The 24,865-nt window shown below is 42.4% G+C and overlaps 3 protein-coding genes across 9 annotated transcripts in view; 2 read left to right on the top strand and 1 right to left on the bottom strand.

Annotated features, from left to right (window-relative positions):
* Positions 1 to 13,936, bottom strand: part of RABGAP1 (RAB GTPase activating protein 1) — a 71,372-nt gene extending 57,436 nt beyond the window's left edge. Inside the window, exons 1-4 of one of the 4 annotated variants that reach the window (XM_075772417.1) lie at positions 13,857 to 13,936; positions 6,705 to 6,906; positions 566 to 800; positions 275 to 479 (exon numbers count right to left, since the gene is read on the bottom strand). In XM_075772417.1, the coding sequence (XP_075628532.1) occupies positions 275 to 479; positions 566 to 800; positions 6,705 to 6,854 (590 nt within the window). In that variant the 5' untranslated portion in view covers positions 6,855 to 6,906; positions 13,857 to 13,936. Of the gene's footprint in view, positions 1 to 274; positions 480 to 565; positions 801 to 6,704; positions 6,907 to 13,089; positions 13,112 to 13,741 lie in introns of those variants that run through there. The other 3 variants (XM_075772420.1, XM_075772418.1, XM_075772419.1) reach the window with 3 other exon arrangements.
* ZBTB26 (zinc finger and BTB domain containing 26) lies at positions 13,260 to 21,372 on the top strand. Of its 4 annotated transcripts, none has more exons than XM_075772426.1 (3): positions 13,260 to 13,278; positions 14,302 to 14,382; positions 16,709 to 18,187. In XM_075772426.1, the coding sequence occupies exon 3, from the start codon at positions 16,719 to 16,721 to the stop codon at positions 18,033 to 18,035; it is 1,317 nt and encodes a 438-aa protein (XP_075628541.1). In that variant the 5' UTR covers positions 13,260 to 13,278; positions 14,302 to 14,382; positions 16,709 to 16,718; the 3' UTR covers positions 18,036 to 18,187. The 4 variants fall into 4 exon arrangements, with proteins under 4 accessions (XP_075628541.1, XP_075628539.1, XP_075628538.1 ...); XM_075772424.1 differs by lacking the exon at positions 13,260 to 13,278 and adding an exon at positions 13,972 to 14,042 and having other exon boundaries at positions 16,709 to 21,372; XM_075772423.1 differs by lacking the exons at positions 13,260 to 13,278; positions 14,302 to 14,382 and adding an exon at positions 13,980 to 14,042 and having other exon boundaries at positions 16,709 to 21,372.
* Positions 21,373 to 22,380: 1,008 nt separating this feature from the next.
* On the top strand, positions 22,381 to 24,041 carry ZBTB6 (zinc finger and BTB domain containing 6). Its single transcript, XM_010307070.2, has one exon. It carries the CDS (start codon positions 22,613 to 22,615, stop codon positions 23,894 to 23,896), a length of 1,284 nt encoding a protein of 427 aa, XP_010305372.1. The 5' UTR covers positions 22,381 to 22,612; the 3' UTR covers positions 23,897 to 24,041.
* Positions 24,042 to 24,865: the final 824 nt, after the last annotated feature.

Raw genomic sequence — 24,865 nt, 5'->3', positions numbered from 1 at the left:
CCTACAAACTAAATACTTTCCAGGCAATTCCCAAAGTGTTCATCAATAACTGCTCCCACTATGGCTTTTGGGACACCTTGGATCATCCTAGTATCTCATACTGATCCTTACATAAAATTCAAAGCATCACTTGTATCAGATCTCTTTAAAACCCACTTTTTCCCCTAAACAAAATCCCAAATTGCTCATGTCTCCTCCCACGTAAACTGGTGGCTTGTTTCCATTGCTAAAACAAAGATTAAATGCACAGAGTACACCTGAGTGAGCTTCATACCTCACTGTTCCTTCAGAGACATTAGGCACTGACAGAGTCACATCTAAAGAAATCTGGCACTGACTTCGTAAGATGGACATCATTCTGAGGGCTTCCACTTCACTCCGGGGAGCATTCACAGAGGCACAGCCTAAGTAGGTGAGCTTGCTAAACACCACGCTGTCCTCATCTGTCATAGGTGTAAAAGGGCTCAAATCCTCACAGTCTAGGGTGAGACATAAAGCTGAATGTAAGAAGCAACATAAAGCTAGTTCATAATACACCAGCAGACATTCCCCATTTTTTTCTAACCTCCCTGGGATGGTTTCACTGGCAAACTCATTTCTGGTTTCTGGAGCCCCGCCACCGACACTGGGTTAATGGTAGAGGATGCTGAAGCTTCAAGGACAACAGGTTCTTCCCCATCTCCATCAGTCCTAACTTCTTCTCCATGGTCCCGGTCACTTGACTGATCTTCCATGGGTGGGTCCATCAGCACGTCTTCAAGTTCCCTCTGCAGCTGCTGTTCGCTTCCATTCCCCACAATCTAAGAGCCACAAACAGAATTGGGACACAAAAAAAGACGGTTCAAATGAAAAAAAAAAAAAAAAAAAATCCCTTAAGCACAGGTCATTCATACGGCTTTTTCTGCCAACTAAAGCAGCAGTTAAAAAATTTAACCTAGTTACAACAGTGAACACAAACTGCAATGTACAAACGCTCACCAGGATGGATTATATCCTCCCTGCTTTAACAAACCAACAAGCTCAAAGCAGGGATTTTCTAGTACTGGAAAAAGTGAGGAGACTACTTGAAAACTAGTCTCTAATCACCAACTACAAAGACTAGCTTATGAAAGAAGAAACTTACAGATGTCCACAGTACAGTGGTCTAGAATAATTGTCAGAATAGTACCATAAAGGGCCAAATATAATTAAATATGCTATGCGGTTCATGGGTAAGATAGCAAGGTTTCACAGGAAGAGAAGAATCTGGAACAGGATTCTGCCATCATGCTGAGGAGAAGAGGTAGTGTTATTTCATTTCATAACACTCCTCTACAACCTGACTTTGCACGCATTGAAGTCAACATGAAAGCACGAAGCAACCTAAACGGTGTGAAATAAGGTCCTAAGTTAGAAAGAGAACAAAGACATTAATTTCAGGAAACTCTTAGATACTGTATCTAAGGAACCTTTGTTCATTCTTCTGCAATTAATAGGGAAGTGACTGATGCTTTACACAGCTTAGAAATTAAGCACGGAAATGGACTTTACGGAAGTATTTTATCAGATGGCAGTCAGAGGAAGGTACCTGATTCCAGCGCTTCAGCGGCTGGCTGCTGGTTACTACTGCTGGCAGCAGAACTCAACACTATGAGCAGGTATGCATTTCTATATCCTTATGTGTCCATAAGCTTACTGCCTTAAGATGCTACACACAAGTTAATAAAATCCAAATTGTGCAACTACCCAGGTTCTTAAAAAGACTGTAAATGAAGTCTTATTAAAGAAAATTTTCCTCTTTTTAATCTTTAAAATAAGATAGTAAAGAAAGGAAGTGGGTTAAAAACGGGAGGAAGAATACAGAGCAGACAGAAATCTGCCCATAACACAATCTCCATATTGAAGCAAATTCCATCTGTCTCAAAACTAGCATCTCACAGTAGAAAATTAAATTATCTTGAAAGTATCTAAAGCAATGGCCAAGGTTCTCACATGTTAACAGTGAATAAATCAACCTGAAGTCCAGTTAAGATTGCTGAAGTAACACTGGAACAGATAATAGACCACCTTCATGCACGCGGATGAGCCTTGCAATGAGTTAAGTGTACTATGAGCAAAATATCAGATGTCACTTAAATACCCATACATGCATTTCCACCAGGCATGTTTCAAGAATAATTACAGTGAGACTAGAGGTTTCTCGGCCAAGTCAGAATTCTGACATACGGACATTTCCATCGCATCCCCAAAGACAAACTTCTCAGTTCAGAGGGAAAAGTAAGAAACATGAAGTTTACTTACTGTCTTGTCTTTCACACTCAGACCCACAATCTCCAAATAATTGTCTGTATCTGCAGCCTCTATCTACATTGCATTAAAGGTCTAAACTGCATATTAGCTTTCTGGTGAAAAATAACTATTTAATATACAATAATATTAGGAAAGAACAGAAACTGCTGACCTGGAATTACTCTAGAATGGAGCAGAATACAACCACTTTAAGAGAAGAAAAGTCCCAGAACCCTGTTCTTCAGAAGAAGGTAGGCAAAAAGTGAAATTCAGAGGTAATGAAAAAAAAACCAAGCACACAAGATCCTAGAGGCAGAAGGGACATTAAAAAAAAATAACCTAGTGGATGTTTTACTACAGAATCTAAACAACAACAAAAAAAATATCTGTGACATGTTTGTGCTCTGGCAACTCATGCTCAGACAGAAAGTATTTTTTTAGTATGGATTAAAATACATTAATGCGCTATCTGGGATCACCTGCCAGGAGAAGAACAGAGTAACTGCCTTACTCAGCTATAGGTCCACAGAAGTATCAGTAACTCGTAACTAGTTAGAAGAATCCACAGATTTACATTTTCCTTCCAATAATTTTAGTATTCACTTGCGTGATTCATCACAGAAGCAATGAAAAAATCTTGCACAAGCATGTGGTCATCAAAGGCATAATCCTCTTAAGTATCAAGTTTCTTATTCAGGTCTTTGCAGGCATTTGTCAGAAAGTTGATGATGGAAGATGCACCATGTTACCTTACTGTACACAGTTTATGTTTTGCAACAAAATATAATGAATCAGTTATAATGTCCTACCAGCCCCATCAAAGTCTATATATTAAAAAAAGTAAAGTAACTTTGAGTTTACAAGACCTGTTTTCTATGAAACTTTAAGTTAGAACTCATTCTGATGAAAACTTGCATCTCATGCTTTTGCTCACAGTTATTAAACAGACTTCAGTTTGTGTTTGGGAAAGGAAGGTGAGGAATTTATATTCAGTGAGAATCAATTATTGTAATGGTATTAACATAAAACGCACAAGAAAAATGTTCTATTCCATCAGGATTACAAGACAAAGAAGTCTGAAAAAAAACCCTGAAAAACTGCCCAAGAAACGAGGCCTAAAATATGAACTAAGACTAACCTCACGTCAACCAAAGTCTCTTACGCAGCTGTATAAATTCACCACACTGTGATGAACATTAAGATATAAACCTGTTTGAAACTTTGCTGCAACCCAAAAACCCCCAGTAAGAGGCAGCACGATAGAGTGCAGCAGACCTAGGGGCAGAAAGGAACAACAAACAAGGTGGATCTAATAAATGCCTTCACGTAGGTTGGTTTGAGATGGCAGAAAGAAACCATTTACCCTAGTGATTGTTTTCTCCATTTCTCACAAAATTGAAAACTAACTTTACCTAACCTTCAAAGCTTACTAGCCTCCTTCAAAACTTCCTTTACAACAACATGGGGGATTTATTAGAACTGTAGTTTATTCCCTTCTCCTGATGCGTGTGCTGCTGGCCTCTGCTGTGAGAGGTCTCGTAACACCGTGTAGTTCGAGAACTCCTGTTCTACAGCGTGCTCCAAAAGCAAGGCTTTTGTAAATCCAGTTCAGTCCCACTGGAAGTGGGCGAAAGGAAACACAAAAACAATACTGGAAAGTAGAGAGAGGTAGCAAATTGTATTTCCAGAAAACAATCACTGACAACCCCTTTTTAAATAGTTTGAACCATGTATTGCAGCAAAGACAAAAAGCAAAAACATTTATGAACTACGACCAACTGAAGAATAATATGGTTCCTGACGGTATTCAGAAGAAATATTTCTCCATCTGGACTTGAGAAAGAATAAAACCAAAAACATGCATTAATTCAGTCCACAGCACTATTACTTAAAACTATAGCATATCAAGGAATTTTAAATGAGAGCCATAGATGTGATTTACAAATTTCACACCCTACCATATTCAGCAAACATAAGCCTCAACTTCTAGCACCATCCATAGACTATGCTTAGAAACTGTAAGATCCTCAAACTGCTTTCCTAAAGAAACAGAACATCCCAAAAAGACACCTGCTCACACATGAACCTGAATGTATTTTCTGCCTTTTTTTAGTGGGCGCACCAAAGCAAATGGGTTTTGACATACACAAATTAACTTACTTATAAGTACCAAAGCAATTGCTTCTCCCTGAAAAAAACTTATCTCATTTGTTCCTATGAAATACATAACCTCAGTTCTCATGTTGTACTGTTAATATTAATTTTCTATATACTGCTTAAACACTTTCAGATTATCACAGTGACAGTACTTTTAACATACCTCAACAACCTTCACAACTCCACTTATCCATGCACACAGACAAACAGTTTAATAATACAGTAAAACTGGCTACCGAATGACTATTTGCAAGCTGAAAAAAAAGTACCAAGAATAAAGCCATATTTTAGGGGAGTATCTCTCTTTTCTTTAAGAACTATACCAAAAAATTATTTCTGTTCCTAAGAACAGCTAAAAAGTCTTCCCATTTCCTCTGTTAAAAGTTTTCACCTCCTTAAGCAGAAGGAAGGAGGTTAACAGGAATATCCATGTATGGGAGAATTTATACTGTGTACTGACTGCTTATCTAAGGTATAATGTTTCCATTAATCTCTCAGCTTGCAGCCAATAACCAAACAGCACATATTCTCAAATGCCAGAATACTGAAAGGCTCAAGGTGAATCACTTTGTTCAAGGATTGTGCTCAGTCTTGGCACCAAATTCATACAGAAGTTTATCTTTAAGACCTGCAAAGCTCTGTGACATTCAGTACCGAATCAGGGAACAGCATAACTTTATTTTACAAATGTTGATGATCAAGAGGCAGCAGTGCTAACGTTCTTCTTTCCTCATCAAGAGAAACAACATACCTGTAGCCAACATTTTATAAACCACTTTGGAAGTAAACACACGAGGAGAATTTAAGCAAGTTTCAGAGTCAGTCTGAAATTGATTAAGGATATTCTTCTCTGAAATATTTGCAAGCTTTATGAAGATGACTTCATATACAAGTCTCTTCAATTTCTTTGACTGTACTAAACAAGATACAGCCTGTCACACAAACACTGCAGGATAGCCAGAAGGCAATTGTTAAACCAGCAATACAAATAGCTCCCACGTGGAGCAAGAAGTATTGCAGACTACCGCATTTCGTGTTTCCAAATTTTGTTTGGGAATAACAGAATGGATGGGAAATCTGGTTGACTGTGTCTGTCTCCTGGGGTCTCAAATGAGGCATCACAACTTTGGGAGCTAATCACATACACTGCCACACAAGCATTCTCAAGGTAAGCACCACTATGGAGACTATTCTCAATTCTTAAGTATTTATAGCTGCTGGTATTTGCAGCACCTAGAAAAACAAGCGTGAGGTTACAGTCTTCCAGCAGGTTTCACAGATCACCAGGCTGACTGTTCAAGAAAATGTCCATTATTTTTTTTTTTAGATTGTCCTACGATGTGAAGTAGCAATCTTCTGCAATAGCAATAAAATACAAGTGAACATTTTTTCCAGATTAAGCAAAAGATCTTGAGACTCTTAACTAACAGAATTAGCTCGAAGTCTTACGTAAAAGAAAACAGCCACTATAATGGCACGTCTTGCCCAGGACTCCAAGGAATGCAAGAAAAACAAACAAAGCAGTTGGGAGGTAAAAGCAAGATGAGCAAAAGCATCAAGAAAAGTTCAATAAAGTCTCTGTTACAACTGATGCTAAGGAAAAGAGGAACACTCAGTACAACAGGCAGAATACACGATTTCTTATCATTCTCAGAGTTATTAGTTTGAAGACACAGATGCAGCTGTAGACTTCAGTCTCTTGCAATGGTAGAATACGTCTTTCCATCTCTGACAAAGAACACACTAACTTGACTCACTCTAGGAAAGATCTGGTTTTCAACACATTAACACGATGGAATTTGGAGTGATCATCTTACTTGTGTCACTTTGCTTAAAGATTGCTGAAATACAAATTGGGACAAAGTAGGAAAAAAAAAAAAGAAAAAGGAAAAAAGAGAGAGTGACAAGGGTCTCTTTTCAGAACAGCACTTCTAAAAGTGAGAAGATGTCAATGTCCTTCTGCTCTTCCAATTCACACAAGCCTACCACATAGGCTTGTATTCTCAGATTCATGCCAAGTTGTTAGTTATAACTACACTTCTACATTTCTTAAAGAGAACATTTCACATTAAGGAAAACTTTAGAGAGAGCTCTTATTCAAAACCTAATTATCACCTCTGACATCAGCAAAAGTAATGCAGAAATTACTGGCAAAGTCGATTCTTGAATAAGTTCTCCCTTCTGTCAAGTTTTCCACAATAAAGAAGTCCCTCTTTAAGCTCTCTATGGTTAGTTTGATTTAGAAGAATAGGGAACAAACTCAGGTTATTGATTCTTACCTTCAGTCCTGTTTTTTCATCATCACTACCATTATTTGTAGATGGTGTTTCATCCCCTTGCCTGGAAACCAAGACAAAATCTTCACTGTTAAGAGTGGATACCGAGTCTGAAGAGACACTGATTTTTCCAACAGAAGCCTTGTCATCCATGACTTAAAAAGGAAGTTCGATTCATGAATGAGATTAAATATTTTATAAACTCCTGAAAAACAAAAATCATAAAAATACTTATATAAAACTTCACGTTGAAATGCTCAAACGTTTTTCAGAAACCTGCTGACTAGTTATAAAAAAGTAAAACATCTGACAGCATGACCAAGTTACAACTCTTCTGTCAGTGTACACGCATGGTCCTGCTTTGATTTTGCTAAGAAGCATGCTAGTATTAGAGCACTGGTTTCCATAGCTCACAAAAGGGAAGTTTATAAATCTTTTTGCAATATTTCATGATTATGTTAGGCACCATTTTCTACACATAGCACAAAACAGGCCCTTGGAACATACACCACGCTTGCTGACAAATGATTCATATTAAGGCCAGAACTATAAAGTCCATTTACTCTCTTCAGGTTATCTGTCTGCCTTCACTTATGTTCATGGAAAAATTGCTTTTGTAGCTATCAGAGCTCACTGTATGCTGCAGTCACGTTCTCTTGCCCCAAAACAAGAGTTAGATCTAACTCTTGATATTTTGTGGTAAGGATGCTCTAAAATCTTGGGACATACAACATTTTATGAATCTATGCTGAATTTTCTGTACTGTAAGGAACAATAAAAGAAAAGACTTCCAAGAAGCAGGAAGAACAGCGTAGGCTGGATCAGTACTAAGAATCAGAGCCAACAGAGGATTTTAAAAAGCTGGAACTGGCACTGAGAGGCATTTGAAGAAAGGAACAAAAGGTGAAGTTCAGTTGCACACCTTGAACTCTACAGCACAGATTCTCAGAATCCATGGCTCAAAACAGACTGCCGTGATAAAAATGGGTGATTAATTTCCCAGAAACCCAAATATACCCTTATCGCAATGGCTCAGGTCTTTACATACTCCCAAGCATGACCAAACCCAAGTGCTTTTTCAGCCTCAAGCTATGCCTTCCATTCAGTAGAGCACTACCCCAATCTGGCTTCCAACAGAGCAGCCAAACAACAGAGAAACCTGGCACATCCACAAGCACGGCTCGTCGCATTCCTCGCTGAACCAAGAACAATGAACCAAAAATAGCAAAGCCCACTTTTATTTCTATCAATACTCTTCTCCCCACAGCCACCAATATGACTTGAAAATCTGCCAGAAGGACAATTTTTTTTTTTTTCCTCTGGGTTATTTTTAACCTGATTACTTTACCAATTGAGTCACTTCATGGTCCTAAAACATCTTGCACTGGACAACTGAAGCAGCGCCCAAGAGGAAGAACGGACATGGGTTGCTCATGAATAACAATATACCTACGATTACTGGGTTTTGTTTTCAAAAGCATGTAAGGTATTTAGACACCCTTTCCAAAAACATTTTAAGATATACTGACTTTCAATGAAAATTACTGGCTGAGAAATTTAGATATTTTGAGAAGTTTTACTCACTGTATGTGTCTATCTGGTATTAATCATACATATATCTTAAAGGTAGGGAAGAGTTCTCATTTTTAATCATGCTTTTGTTTAAAGAATTCGTATTAAAACATTTCTATAGAAGTTCCCTATTGCACCATCTATATAATACACAGATCATCTGAAAATAACTAAATCAAATATTTTGAAACACAGAATAAAAATAAGCTTCAAACAGTTAATATCACCTTGGCTTTATTGTTTTCACCCACAGAGTGCAAACTCATCTCCCACACTAAGACAGTATGAGTAGAAGATCGGGCTTTGATCACAAGCAGCTGTAAAGACCATCAAGGCAAGGATCAATTTAGCAATTTATTTTGGTACAGTGCATCTGTCTTGAAGTGTTAATTTCACCTATTCTCAAAATTCTTCAATCTGACATCTTTCACCAACATGAACTTCAATTAAAGAAGTAGTATGCTGGGCTTTTGCATACTCCTTTTTTAAGTAGCATGGTGTAAACAGACCCCACGCTTGATCTCCGTGCACAGCTGGCTTAGCCTTACCCCTACAGAATTGCAACAGCAGAGGGTCTCGATTAGCCCAACTTTGCGAACCTTACATTGAGCAAAATTCTTACTGAAATCACACAAGAGAGCACAGGAAAGGGGACAATGTACTTGACTACTGTAAGCTTCTGTTTATTAGGGATGTATCAGCAAGGAAGGCTCAATTACCCAACCACACTGGAATCGGCCACTGAGGTTTATCGGATTAATGCTCAAATAGTTGAGGTGCAAAAGCACAGTCTTAAAATACTAAGGCTAAAATATTGCCTGAAGTTAACCAAAATTTCCATATTCCCATACGTTGCTTTGCATGCATTTTATTTCCTCTGTTCCTTGCAGATTACCACACGGATCATTTTACCTGAATCAGAAAACTCACAATGGCAGAATCAACAACAGAAAGCCTATGAGCTCATTAAAATACAGGCCAGCCTAGAAGGGCACACATCAAAGGCCAGCAGAGCAATTAAGTGTGGCAGGCTTATGACTCCTCTGGAATCAAAAAGCCCAAACAACCAACAGCGGTGGCAGTGCTCTTTGGTAATACCTGAAACTTGTCTAAGAACTGAAGCTTTCTGTTCTCACATTTTAGAGTGGTAAGAGAAAAGATCCCGGCCAAGAGCAGATCTCAAGTTTTGATGTTTCTCAGAAGCAGCCAATGCCTCATACCTTACAAGGAAAGAGACTTCAGTGTGTTTCAACATAAATAAAACATGAGCTTTTGATTTCAGCATAGTTTGGTTCCTGACACAAAACTACACCACAATAATGTAGTATTTGCCTGAAGGTGTCTTTACACTTCTACAGGAGACAGAGTGTCTAGGTAAAACGCATACTAAAAGGCAAATTTTTAACAACTTATTTCTTTGCTCATCTGTGTAATTAAATGCGTATCCTGGCCTCTCCTCACACAAAAGGCCATTGGAAAAAGCTGAAAAATGAGAAAGGCAACACAGCTGGCTCTTGGATCACTGGTTTCAGTTTTATTTGAAATTCTGATTCTCAATGGGATTCACCTTCACTCTATGCTTGCTGCTGTTATACAATGCTACAATGTGAAGCCAAGAATCAAACTACCTTTTAAAAAATGTTCTTGTCTATCTTTAAAGCTACCAAACAGTAGCAACCTACCTTACTTTCTGTATTAAAGATAACATGCTTGCAAAGGAACAAAAAAGACACCATTCACCATGATAAAATCTCAAACAACTGGAAAACAAACCTATCAAAGTTCATGATTAATTACATAGATGTATAAAATATTTATCCTTTACTTTCCTATCATCTCCCATGTATTTGACACCTGACCTATAACTTGTGATCAAAATTTTCCTTGTTAAGTACAGCCAGAATGAATTTAAAAGAGCTTAAAAAAAACAGTATAAGAAAAAAAGAAAACCAGAAACTTTTCTATTCTACATCACTGTAAGAGATGGAGGCCTGAATGCCACCTTGAGACACGTATCACAAGTGAATCAAGGAACTCATAACCATGACTGCTCTCACTCCTTTTCCAAGGGGCACCCATTTTCCAGTGTTTAGAACATCCATAGCCACACAAAAAGTCAGAAGGTGAGCAGAAAAATCAATGTTCCAGCTGCAAACTTCTCGAACTGTTTAAAACAGCAGTCACATTTAAGTCAACTGCAGACGTAGCACCCTTAGCACTGAATTTAAAGGGGAACACAATGCAAACTATACTTAAGTTTTGGGTTTGCAGAGCAGAAAAGAGAATAAGTGTGAGAACAGGTATGCAAACTGGAGAGGAAAAGAGATTCTTTCTCCATTCATATCTTTCTCAACTTTTGTACTTCAGCTGCAGTTCCTATAGCAATTCCACAAAGTTACAGTCTATCTGATGAAGAATGCACCAGATCTAGAAGATCAATACAGCAATGTTAATTAAATTACTGAAGAGTATTATAATTCAGGAAGCTATCTTGAACAGCAAAGTCAGAAAGCTTGGCATGCAAAATAAACCTCTATCCTCAATTCCCTAAAACATAAAAACACTAAGTATAATGTTAAAAAAAAAAGGAAACCGAGGTAGCACACAGGCAAGACACTGAGGTGACTGACTCAATGCAAACTGATTCACTGAAAATATTGTATTTTCTATTTCTATCCCTCTGGTTTTATGCATAACTTAACAATAATATCCAGTATGGTTCAATTTAAACACACAAAGTTCTACTTTCCTAGTTTTCATCATTACCATCTTAGTGTGGGTGAAAAGTGGAATTCATAGCAGAGTTCAGAAGCTTTACAGTGTACTTTGCAAAGCTGTTATGGCTTTAGGATTCTCAGCTCTTTACAGTCTTTGACATCTGTGATTTTTTACCTTCACAATTCAAATACTATGCATTTATTGTTTTATAAATACACAGTACATCTTGAAAAAAGCCTGGAAAATGCCACAGCTCAATGCCATCATTACAGGTGGTCGTGCCAGGTGCTTCAGCCTGAGCAGCATAAGAAATGTAAAAGTAAAAGTGATGTCACACTGACAGACACGTGGGAAAGGAGCTGTGGTTTGACTTTTTCTGAGTACATACACACTGCCTGTATTTTATTGCAGCTTTGGGAAAAAAAACATACGCAACAGATCAATCACTAGCAACCTTTTTTCCCCTCACATCACATGATTAGTCTGCATAATCATATGTTTGATCTTTACCCACTTTCCCTGTGCAAAACACATTCTCAAAAGCAAGGAGAAGTGTTTTGCAATCAAAATGAAGCAAGAAAGCCAGCGGAATACTGCACGTGAAAATAAAGATTTAGGGTGACTAAAGAGAGTAATTAATAAAAAACAGCAACTACAATACTAACTTTTCTGTTCATTTTAAAACACACTGACAGCCACAGATGTTCCCACTAACCTCAAGAGCCAGAAAAAACAGTATTTATTTGGAGATAACCCTGCCTCAAATTTCAACACACACCCCCTCCCTTCTCAAGAGCAGAGAGTGCAGATCTCAGGAAGCTGAGTGAATCATTAGCCACTGTGTGCAAAACCAGGAATCAGACAAAACACGAGTTAAGCTAATGCAATCTTTGTTAAGAATCCTTAACAGATTCATAGTTATTAACAACATAATTTTGCTTTTAATCTTAATTTGAACTATCTGCTCAGAGGACAAAACTCTAATTTTAGGCTCTTGTAACAAGCAAATTCTCCAACCCCAGAAACACGCGCCAGATCCTGGGAAACCATGGTTTATAAAAGAAATGCTGACATTGCCTTAGCTAGCCCATCACAAGAATGTCGCTGGAATGAATTAGCTACGAACAAGTGGTTCACCCATGCTCCGCAGCTGATGCTCCATCAGCATCAGGCATATCTATGTGCTGTCTGCACAGGGGAGCTGGGACATGCAGGACACAACGCAGGCTGGAGGCTGGGATACAGGCAGCGCAGCCAGAGGCTAAACAAACTCTGAAGAGGATGCTCTATACGCTTCCGGAGTTCCTCTGTCATTAGGATTCAAACAGAAACGGAGAGTTGTGCTTACCAGACAAACAGAGCACTATAAAAATGAGCTGTGAAAAAACTGAAAAAAGGAGAGTTACAATCGGTGCATGCTACAAAAAGCTGCCTGCACTTGGATTTGGAAAATGAAAGGGCACCCCTATGCCAAGCTCCATTTGTTAATTTGTTTACTGTGTACACAAAACTAAGTTTGCTCAGGTCCTTGACCTTTTAATGTTAAGTAGAGGCCTTTAAAAAGAATACAGCATTTCTGTAATTTAATCAGCATTGAGGAAGTCCATGTGGTTACGCATTTTCTAATAAAGTAGCCAAAAATCTCAGAAATCACATCAAGTTGTGCTTTAACAAAACCCGTAAGCAGAATAAAATTGGGAATATAAACCGTGCTATATCTCTGTAACAATACAGGTAAGCAGTACTCAATCTCCGACCTGTATTTAAGAAATAAACATGCTCTTTTCCCTCTCTCCAAAGTATTCACCTCTCCTGAGTATTTTTTCTCCTTCTCTTCCCCGAAAAGCCTTGAACAGGCAAAACTACACTGACAAAACCCACAAAGTCTACTTCTACCAGCTCAATTCTCACTTAATTTTTGCTGATGCGTGTTTTTAAACCAACTTAGCACAGTCTGTTTGTTTATACTTAATTTTCATTCCTGACTCAATCAGCCCTTAAAAATTATCTTCTGGGGATATTTTAAGTGAAACAAACATGTCCTTGCCTACAGAATGGGAAAAAAAAAAAAAGGAGAGAAACACCGAGGTTACGGTACCAAATAAAGGTGTCGGGACGCGATGAGGTGCCACAACTTAGGATCCACCTGGAAGCAACAGGCAACAACCGACACAGCCAGGCCGCGGAGAGGGAAAGCCTGGCCGGTACATCAGCGTCAGCCCCAAAGGAGCCCAGCGCAGCCCGGGACAGGACGGCCCCGCCGCGGCAGCGAAACCCGGCGCCTCCGGTACGCGCTGAAGGGTCCCGGGAACATTTACGGGTTTCCAGGCTGGAAGGGCGTGAGGAGCGGGACGTGTCCCCCCACCCCGTCCTCCCCGCCCGGGGCCAGGGGAGCTGGCGAGAACGGGCCCAACCCAGCGCCTCCCGCCTGCCCCGGGACTGGGCCCGGGGACGCGGCATCGCTCGGCCCTGTGCGGGCCGCTGCGGTCTCCCGGCCCCGCTCCCGCCGCCACTCGCGCCTGCTGCCGGGCGGCTCCGCGCCGAGGCCGCGGCCCCCGACGGGCGGAGGGGACAGGGGGCGGGAGGGCACCGCACCAGGAGGGAGACACGGCCCAGGGGGACGGGGCGGGGGAAACACGCCGATAACGGGGCGCGGGAGGGCCCCCAGCTCCCGCACAGCCTCTCGCCAGTCAGGGGCTTGGAGCGGCGATGAAGCCCCGGCGCGGCGGCGGGGCAGCGCCCGCACGCACCTGGCAGGCGCCGCGGGAGCGGGCCGAGGTCGCCGGGCGGCGGTGGGAGAGGGGCGGCCCGAGGGCGGAGGGACCGGGCGGACGAGACCCCGCCGGCAGCGCGAGCCCCACCTACCCCGGCCGCCGCCGCCGCCGCCTCCCGGTGCCGGGCCTGGGCCGCCGCTGCCGCCCACCACGTGACCGGACGGAGGGGGCGGGCGCCCCGCCAGGCGCTTCCGGGTGCGGGGCGGAGGGCGCGCGAGCGCTTCCGGCGGCCGAACAATGCGGTTCCGAGTCGCCGTCCTGGGCTGCGGCGGCGGCTGTAGGTCCCGGCGGGCTGGCGGGGCGCGGGCGGTGGCCCCGGAGCGGGGTCCGGAGCGGGCCGCGGCTCCTGCTCCCGCTCCCCCCGCCGCCGCGTCCGCCGTTGGCCGGGTTCGGCGGGCGGCTCGGCCCGGCCGGGGGCGCGGCGGGTCGCGGGGCCGCCCGGGGGGCGCGGCTGGCGGCCGGGCCCGGCCTGGCGCTGGGGCGGCGCGACCCCAGGCCCGGGCGGCGGCTCACGGCGGCTCTCCTCCCCTCTCTAGGTCCGTAGCCGGAGGCCGCGGCGTGCGCTGCGGCAGGAGCGGCCGCGGGTGCCAGCGGGGGGACGCGGCCCGGCGCTACAGGTACCTGCCCCTTCCCTCCCTCCGCGGGCCGGGGAGCGGGGCGGCGGGGCCAGGCGCGAACAGCGGCCTCCTCCCGCTTCGCGAAGGACTTTCGCGTTTGGGCATTGCTTTGAAAAGCTGCGCGGGCTCTCAGCTGAGCTGTGCTGGAACATCCTTTTCCCGGTCACCGGGAAGAACGCGCGCAGGAGCCGGTGGCCGTCTGCGTTCGGCGAAAGCCGCGGGAGCACCCGCTTCCAGAGCGGAGGTGCTGCGTGGGGAGCCCTGCCCTCCCGCTCGGCCTGCGGGGGGTCTGGCACCCTCCCGAGAAAGAGGGTTTGGGGTTCATTGGATGGGCGTTTGTTCTTGGGGATCAGCAGGAGTGGGAACTGAATGTGCGCCAAGGCAAGTCACTTCTGTTCTCGGTTTCTCGTGATGTGACTCTTGTAATCTGCCTGAGGAACACTGAGTGGCTGGAGTAGTTGTGTCTGGTTGATGGCACAATATGCTGTTACCTTGGTATGGGCGCTTTAACTGCATTTATACTGTACTGTCCCAAGGTGGAAAAAACAAGGAGACTTCCTTATCACTTCCAATAGAAAACACAAAAAGAAGCAGTTCAATAATGCCTAAAATTCACTGAAGACACTTCATGATGATCTGTTGTTGCTGTTTATATCTGCCAAAGGCTACTGCCTCATAAAATTAAACTTTTTGCCCTAGAAATGGGGATGAGTCAGGCAGCACTGAACACAGGATGACTGAGACTGGCGGCTTTACTTTCTGTGGATTCATCAGAACTAGTTGTACTGCAGAGCGATGCTACCTGTTTCTGAACTTTCTGTGGTCCCTTGTTTCTGAAGGCTTTTGAAATCTTTTTCTAATTTTTGCACACCATACACTAGAAGATACACTTGATGGGCTTGAGTAGTGAGGAGGTCAAGTCTCCGAATGATGTCTGATCAGCAAACTGAAACAACCCTGATTATCAAGACATACTTCTAAAAACGTTCTTTCTGAACTCATCTTGTGTATTCATTCATTTACACTAAGCATGACTCCATTTCCTGTTGTGTACACTGATATTGAGCTGATATTTCATGCCCCAAGAGAGCAGTATCTGCTTTTATCCCTAAACTTCAAAGCTTCCTTTCAAGCTTTATGTGGTGTCTGTAATAGTTGTGAGGTGTAAGCTTTGCTCTGTTTTGTTATTTTATCTCACCAAATCTTGTATCGTTTAGTCTCCTGTGATTTCTTCACTTCCTGCAATCCTAGTTCTCTGGCAGGATTGCATGAACAGTGTTTCATTGAGAATCACTGTAATCTTATAAATTCTTTGAAGAACTGTCAAAAGACAAAAGATTGATACTTGTTTTATGGAAGATCCAGTGTTCTTCATTCCAAATGCTATCAAACAAGAACAAACTTCCCAGAGGAATGATTTTCTAAAGACGACGACAAGAAACAAGACTTCCTACCTTCCCCAGCTATTCAGAACAGGGAGCATAGAAGGCATGATTTATATAATGAGGGGCCATTTGGAAGATGTTTTTCTGAGAACTTTTTTAAAAAAATAACACAACAAAATGACACACAGCAAACCAGCCCCCACAAAAAAACTTAAAAGACGGTCTAAAATGATGAGTTAAACCTAGTGCTGCAAAAATCACAAAGCTTGCGTAGTCCTTCCTGCTGAAAGGCTTGTTGAAATTACAGTTACTGCCAATGAGACGTGTCCTATGTCAACGTTACGGGAAACTGGAGTGTCCTAGAGGAACTGTAGCCATTATTCTTGGACTGTAATTCTTAAGAGCAGTGTATGAGAGATGCTGAAGGTTAAGAGGGATGTTTGTATGTCTGGCAAGTGCCGGGTTCTGTCTCATCTTGAATTCATTTGTTGTGACAGCTATTTAGGCATTAAAGGAAATCAAGAACTAAAAGCTAAAGAAACATCATTGTTATTTGGTAAAGACAAAATCTCTGAGGAGTTTTAATGTAGAAGAAGTTAACAAGAGCTAAGGCTGCTAAAAATACTCCTATGGTTTCCCTTTAAATTCCAGACAAGTACTATGGAAACACTTTAACTCTTTAGGATTCTGCTTCAGGAAACTTTCTGTCATATCACCTCTACTTTATATTCAAGCTGCATTAAATTAAAAAAAGGTAAAAGATATTGTAAGGCGAGGTGTAAACTTGATTTTTTTGACTTTTAACTTGTAACAGATTTATCTTGGATAAAGTATAACATCTGATTAAACACACTTTATTACTTTAGACCCTTCTAACTTGCATTCTAGAAAAGAAAAAAGTTCTCACGTGTTTTTTCTTCTTTCTTGCTGCTTTTCCTTAGGTGTGCCAAAATGTCAGAAAGATCAGATATTCTTCACTTCAAGTTTGACAATTATGGAGATTCAATGTTACAGAAAATGAACAAGCTGAGGGAAGAAAATAAATTTTGTGATGTCGTGGTCCATATAGATGACGTTGAAGTTCATGGGCATAAAATTGTCTTTGCTGCTGGCTCTCCCTTTTTAAGAGATCAGTTCTTATTAAATGACTCCAGAGATGTAAAAATCTCTATCCTGCAGAGTTCGGAAGTGGGGAGGCAGCTGCTTCTATCCTGTTACAGCGGCATTCTGGAGTTTCCTGAAATGGAACTGGTGAACTACTTGACTGCCGCAAGCTTTCTGCAGATGAGCCACATTGTTGAACGATGTACACAGGCCCTCTGGAAGTTTATAAAACCAAAGCAGCCGTTGGAAAGCAAGGGGTGCGAACAGCAAAGTGACTCCTCTGAGCTGAAGGAACATCACGGAGATGATGACTCTCTGCAGCAAGATTCACCTTGTATTCAACCTTCAGAAGACAGTATGGACATGGAGGACAGTGATATTCAGATCATCAAGGTGGAGTCCATTGGGGAGGTAACAGAAGTTCGGAATAAGAAGGATCAGAACCAGTTTATTTCTTCTGAACAAACTGCACTGCATTCTTCAGAGCCTCAACACTTTCTTATCAACTCCACTGTTGAAAACAGAGCAAGTGAAATAGAGCAAAACCACCTCCACAACTATGCCCTTTCCTATGCTGGCAGTGATAACATCATTCTGGCCTCTAAAGATATGTTTGGGCCTAACAACCGAGGTATAGACAAAGGCCTCCAGTGGCACCATCAGTGCCCAAAGTGCACAAGAGTATTTCGGCATCTGGAAAACTATGCTAATCACTTAAAGATGCATAAACTATTTATGTGTCTACTCTGTGGCAAGACATTCACCCAGAAAGGCAATCTCCACCGGCACATGAGAGTCCACGCAGGCATCAAACCGTTCCAATGTAAGATCTGTGGGAAAACGTTCTCTCAGAAATGTTCCTTACAGGACCATCTCAACCTGCACAGTGGGGACAAGCCCCATAAGTGTAACTACTGTGACATGGTTTTTGCGCATAAACCCGTTTTGAGGAAACATCTTAAACAGCTACATGGTAAAAATAGCTTTGACAATGCCAATGAAAGAAACGTTCAAGACATAACAGTGGACTTCGATTCATTCACATGTAGCGCCGCTACAGACAGTAAGGTCTGTCAGCAAGCTGATGCAAGCCAGGTACTGGATGCAGGGAAGCTGCCTCAGGCTGTGCTCAGTTTAAGAAATGATAGTACCTGCGTCAATTAAGCAATTAAAACCAGCCCTTTGTAGGGATTGTGACTGAGAGGAGCAAACAGTTGGTTTGGGCTCTTACCTAAACTAGTGCTATGCTCTGAAAGGCTACGGATGGATGGATGGATGGCGGGTTGGATTGCAAAACCTGGCAGGTCTTCAGCCATCGTTCTTAGTCTTACTTGATATTTTCTGTGAATAGCAATCTTCCTTCAGGTTTCTGTCTGTGTCTCTACTGTGGATTATGGGGTTAATTGTTTCATTTCTCTCTGATTAGGAGACTCAAGACTAAGACCTTTTGAAAGACTGTTGCTGTGGGCTGCAAGTAAACCATCTGCTGTACAGTTAGAGGCCTCTCTCTGTCTGGGCAGATGGAGGAAAGAGCAAAGAGGACAAGTCTGTGAGATAACCCGATTTTTTTTTTTTTTTTTAAAGCACTGGATAACTGAAAGCACTCCATATAGTTAAATTTAGACTTACCTCTTAAAATTTTCTTTCTCTGATCTTACCCCTAGATCCTTACAGTTGAAGTATTTTTGTGTCACATTTTTGCCCTTTCTAAACTATTTCAAGAAATTCCTGCTGCCAGTCAACACTATCTTAAAAGCTCTCAGGGTTTTTAACCTCAGCATGCATTATGAAAAGATAAAACCCTAAATTATTTGGCAGGGTTAGCTGATCATTGCATAGAACTGTTCAAAATGAGAATAAATTGCAGCTCTGGAATGTAAGAGGCTGGTGCCTGGAGTGCAAGTATGACCTATTTCTTACGCTGTCATACCGAGGATTTTTAAAGGGCACTTACCAGTGTATGTACTGAGACAAGCTAAACACTTCAAAACTAAAAATTATTATCCATCTTCCATAAATTTTGCATCACATAAAGCACACCAGTTGTTGGTTTTAGAGCAAAGCTGGAGTGGAGAAATACTGCTTTTTGACACTGTGAAAAGAATCTGTTTTGAAAGCTGCAATGTATAACAACTCCATGCTTGCTTTTTTGGTTTATTTTTTTTTCCCCCTTAGTTCTTGAATATCTCACCTCAGTATCTAATAAGGGCCACATGTTAGTTAACTTGAAAAAAAGAAACAAAAATACCTGCCATAAGAACATTAACAACATAATGTTTTTTAATTTCTTGGACATTGAAAGAATACATTTTTTTAAGTGACCTGCATAGTTCATGACCATTAGTGTTTTACAGAGCCTAGGATGAGGTATAGGTAGCACAATTTCTGTAGTTAATATTATCGCTATTGACTGTACTCAGCAATACCTCTTGTATACCGCCTTAAACATCAAATGTAGCGGGAATGGCATGTTAATTGGGATTCTGGGATTATACCATCTTGCTTCTCAAAAGTGCCGTGGAATTATCCGCATCCCAGTCAGGCTGAAAGAAACTAATTTATCTGAGGAACACCATTCCCAGTAGAACAGCACTCTTATTACATTGAAGTGTAGCACAGACTAATAATCAAATGGCTGATCCTCGGTAGAGAACTGCTGTTCATATTTGGAGTATTTCTTCCAATGCAGCTCTTTTCCACAAGGTTTGCCATCAGGCTGAGATTATGCTTCCTACCTAAAAGTAGTACTGTTTGTGTGTTTGAGTGAGGGGGTGGGGTGAAAGGCTGCTATTATATGGTTAAAAATGCTAAACAGGTATGACCAAAGGTGTGTTAGAGCAAAAAATGTTTTGTATGTAATTATCAAAAGTTGGTCTTGATCTTCTGATATGTGTGTGTAGAAGCCAGGATTTCCTTATGCAGACATTACACTGATGGATGATAAAAAGCATTAATGTTGCAGAACGTTTTCAGAAATCCATATGCTTTCACGTAGAAAAGCAAGGCGATTCTGTGAATCAGATTTTGCAATTGAGTTCTTAAACTACTGTACTTGACTGTTACATGAACTATTACATGGACAGCTATGAAGTAAGCAATGGAAATGGAGTCAGGGCATTACATCTTTCAAGTTGTAGCAAATACATTTAGACCTAAAATGTACCTATTTGGAACTTTTAAAAAATTATTATTCAGGTTCCTGGGGCAAAAAATAGGTTTGCATGGGAAGAAAAACTGTTTTTCCTCTCAAAGCCACCCACTTTCAGAATCATTTTGAGCTAAAACTGACCATGACAGTTGCATCTGACACTTGCATTCTGTCTTCAGGCAGAATCTTCTATATTGTTCAAACATTCTGATAATATGTTATTCACTTATGGAAATAAGTTATAGTGCTAACGTCAAAGACAGATGTGGAGAATAAGAGCTTGCAGAGCCAGGTCAATGTGCTGTAAGGAACTAGTGAACAATCTAACCAGACTTGAATATGGACACGATAAAGAAAATGGTCTTCTGCCAGAGAAAGGAATAAAACTGTACAAATGCTAGAAAAAGTGGCAGCAAAATGGACAGTGTTGAGAGCTTTGTCTATTTGGGAAGGTTTTTTTTGTGGAATTATGAAGCTGTAACATTACTGCGAGGAGAATACAGCTTGTTGAAATAGACCTGAAGCTGGTACGAAGAGACAAGGGGTTTTGTAAGAAACAAAAAAATTATTTGGTCAAGATATATAGGTTTTCAGTCCACCCTGTGCTGTGGTGATGTCAACGTCTGAGAAGGCTGAGACTGCTGGCCCTTCAGTTACAAGGCTGCTTGTGGTCATTTGGTGAGACCGCGGCAGAAATACATAGGAAAAAGCAGAAATGCAGAAGACTGCTTCTTCAATGGAAATGGACGCATCTGTTGGATGAAAAGTGACTTCTTACTAATGTCTGTGCTTTTGGCCTGGCAAAAGGGTGCAGACCAAGAGAGTTATGTAGGAGACAGCTGCATGACTCCAGAAACGCTGGAGATCTAAGAGGGCAATACACTGATGGCACGGTGCAAAGTGCACTGGTGGTAGAGTTCATCTAAGATTTGCCCCTCTATGGAACACCCAAGTGAAGAGTATAGAAGAGGTATTAGAAAAGAAAAATCTGGCTAATGCTTCTCTGAATTACAGATTAAAATGGAGTTATTATAAATGGAATATACAGAGGCAGCTCAATTATAGAATAAGATGAACTTACTTGTCCATGTATGTAAAATGTTGTCTTCATTGCAATGTTCCGATTAGTGAAAGACTAGATCCATTGGTGGTTGCTACTGATGCTGCATATTCAGATGAGAACTATGGCAGTTATCATAATCTGTGTGTTAATGTGTAGAATACTATTTGCTGGTAAGTGGATAGTCTCACAACTTAATGTGCTGTACAACTTCCTGCATATCCTAAAAATAACTGAAGTCTATTACAAAAATATTTTAATAACTCCTTGGATATATTAGGAATTTTTTTTTATGTTGGCATTTTATTTATTTATTTTATATAGAAGAAGAAAATCCTAGAACTCTTAGGTTTACCAGAAGTTTAGGCTCACCACTTTTCTGAGTGGCGGTAGCTTGCGTAGCATGTGTTCCTGCAGTGTATGGTGCGGCTGCACTGCCTCCTGTATAGATCAGGGATGAGTCTTTCCTTAATTTATTTTTCATTTAGGAGACGTTTTGCAAGTTAGTAACTGATAAAATTGAAGTGTCAGTCTTTTTCTCCCTTAGCTTTTTGGCAAAACAAGGTAACTGCCGCTGAATTTGTTGAAATGACTTAAAAATTAATTGTGTGGGGCTGATTTTGGTTTGGGAGTCATTGGGAGGAGTAAAGGTAAGGAGGGAGAATCAAAATGTGATACAAACAGAAACTGTTCAAGGAATTCTAAGGTCACGTTAACTCTTGATTTTTAAAAACAAATGGAGGAAAACAGTCGGCCCTCCTAACTTGGTAAGGGTTGAGAAAGCAGAACGGACGTGTTTCTTTTGAGATTGTATAATCGACGGACTGAGCATTAGCTACCTCTTCAGTGACTGAGCAAAAGTCTTATCCTACGTATTATTACCAAAGCAGGCGGGTCAGTGGCTGTCGGAGCAGCTTGCTCCCCGCTCGGGGGCCGGGACGGTGCCCGGGGAGAAGCGTTAGGAGCCGGCGCTGCGCCTTTCCCTCGGCGTGCTCTCGCTGATGGCGCCTGCCCCCGCGGCGGGGCGAGGGGGAGCCCCCGGGCAGCTGCTCTCCAGATGCCTTACGGGGGCGGCGATACGTTGCTACCTCTACTGGACCGTTGTCGGTGCGGTGCGGTGTCCCCCGGCGGCAGCCGCTGTAGCAGTGCCAAGTCTTCTAATAAACGTGCTGCTAACTCTGTCTCCCGCCGCTTCTCATTTCCCGCTGCGGTAACGGCACGGGGGGGCGGGGGGTCGTGGGGGTGGTCGCGCTGCAGCTGCTTCCGGTGCTGCTGTCGGAAGGGGCGGGCGAGTGAAGCGCTTCCGGGGCGCTGCGGCACCGGCGGCGGAGCACGCACCGGCTGCAGAGACCGGCCGGGCCGCGGCCGGTGAGTGGGGCGGAGGGCGGGCGGGCGCGGCCGTTGGTAGCGGCGGGCGGCTCCGCGGGGCCCGTCAGCCGCCGCGAGGGGAGCGAGGCCGCGGCAGGGCCCTACCGGCGGGGGTGGCCTGAGCTCGGCGTGACACTCTCCGGCGGTGCCGGTGCCTCCCCCGCCATGGCTGCGGATTCGGAGGTGCTGCACTTCCAGTTCGAGCAGCAGGGGGATGCCGTGCTGCAGAAGATGAACCTCCTGCGGCAGCAGAACCTCTTCTGCGACGTCTCCATTTACATCAACGACACCGAGTTCCAGGGGCATAAGGTGATCTTCGCCGCCTGCTCCACCTTCATGAGGGATCAGTTTCTGCTCAATCAGTCGAAACAGGTGCGGATCACCATCCTGCAGAGCGCCGAGGTGGGCAGAAAGCTGCTGCTGTCGTGTTACACGGGGGCTCTGGAAGTCAAAAAGAAGGAGCTGCTGAAATACCTCACTGCCGCGAGTTATCTCCAGATGGTCCACATTGTGGAGAAGTGTACCGAAGCTTTGTCGAAATACTTGGAAATCGACGCTTCCATGGAGAACGGTGATCAGGCTGCAGAGAGGTGTCATTCCTCTGACGCTGAACTGAGGAATGGGGATGATGTTTTAGATAAAGATTGTGAAATAATTGAGATCTCTGAAGACAGCCCAGTGAATGCAGAATACCCTGTGAAACAGGAGAAGGGGGACATCTCGCGGCCTGCAGTGCAGAGCTTGATCTCAGAAAGAAAGGACACAAAAACCCCAGAAATATCAACAGTTGAAATTGGATATAAGGATGATGAAATCTGTATCTTCAGAATGGATTCTATGAGCGTAGCGAATGTAGAAAATGATCATTTTCCTCAGCCTTGCACTTCCTCTAAAACAAACTTGTATTTTCCAGAAACCCAGCACTCCTTGATAAATTCTACAGTTGAAAGTAGAAATACAGAAATGTCGGGAAATCACTTTCAGGCTTTTGTCAGTGACAATCCAGAAGGAACTTCTAGTCTGATGAACGGGTTCCAGAGCCTGGACGACTCCGGCAATTCATGGCGGCACCAGTGTCCGAAGTGTCCGAGGGGATTTCTGCATCTTGAGAACTATCTCAGACATCTAAAAATGCACAAACTCTTCTTGTGTTTGCAGTGCGGCAAAACGTTTACGCAAAAAAAGAACCTCAACAGACACATCCGGGGGCACATGGGCATCCGCCCCTTCCAGTGCATGGTGTGCTTGAAGACCTTCACTGCCAAAAGTACGCTTCAGGATCACCTGAATATACACAGCGGTGACAGGCCCTACAAGTGTCATTGTTGTGACATGGACTTTAAACACAAGTCTGCTCTTAAAAAGCATTTAACTTCTGTTCATGGAAGGAGTAGCGGCGAAAAGCCAAACCTGAATGCTATTACAAAAGTTAAAATAGACTATGATTAATGGAGGGGTGGTTGTGGAGCCAGGCTCCACGAAAAGCTCCTGCCTAGTCAAATTCTAGATGAAATTCTAGATACAGATCCCCATGTAGTGGAGGGAAGCACAAACATGTGACTGGTGAGCAAAGACAGGCCTTGCAAGCAGCAAACTTGCCTGCCGCATTAAGGTTGCTATTGCTGTAAGTGCAAAAAAGGTGTTTACTAGTTGAAAGTAAACTGCAAAATACGGGAAACGATTTCATGCTTCTCTTCTGTTATCCTGGACACATTCTGATTTTCCCTCCCTCGAATTCTGCTTTGCACTCCCCTGTTTCAAAGGCAGGCACTGCTGATTTTCAAACTATTATTGATATTGCAATAAGCTGAAGCCTGGGTCCGTGATGTTCCTTATCTATAATGGCTAAGAAAAGGAGATGTTTGTATTTATTTAGCAAATCAGTCATTCCCAGCCAGTTCATGTATCATTTATGGTGAAATCATCTCCTTACTTGCACAAATTTTGCTAGATCTTTCAACAGAAAAAAGGCATGTTTTCATAGTTGAGCCTGTGATATTTAAGAAGGAACACACAACAAACAAAAAATGATCAAGGAAGCTTTCAAATTGTCTGTTGCAAGTAGAGAATTGGTAAAAGAGAAAGAAACAAACAGTATTGCCTTGCAGTTCATTTTTAACTGGATAGTCTCATTAGAAGTACTTGTTTTCAGTTTTATGAATGAGTTCGAATTTTTCTAAACTTCTTTTTTCTGATCGTTTTTTTTTTCCCCTGTCATACCAGTGTTTTGCACCTGTATTTGACTAACTGATTAAGTTAGTCCTGTTGGTTGAGTTGTAACATTTGCCTTCATTTTTTACAAATCTTAGATACATACACTAATGTGAAAAATTAAGCTGTGTGCTGTTATGTAATAGCAGTTTATAGCTACGTTAATTTTGAAAAACAATCCTTTATATCTTATTAGGAACGGCTTAG

Source organism: Balearica regulorum, chromosome 20 (genome assembly GCF_011004875.1).
Source record: "Balearica regulorum gibbericeps isolate bBalReg1 chromosome 20, bBalReg1.pri, whole genome shotgun sequence".
Lineage (NCBI taxonomy): Eukaryota > Metazoa > Chordata > Aves > Gruiformes > Gruidae > Balearica > Balearica regulorum.
The sequence above is the reverse complement of the archived record's forward strand: the minus strand, read 5'-3'. Positions and strand labels throughout refer to the sequence as shown.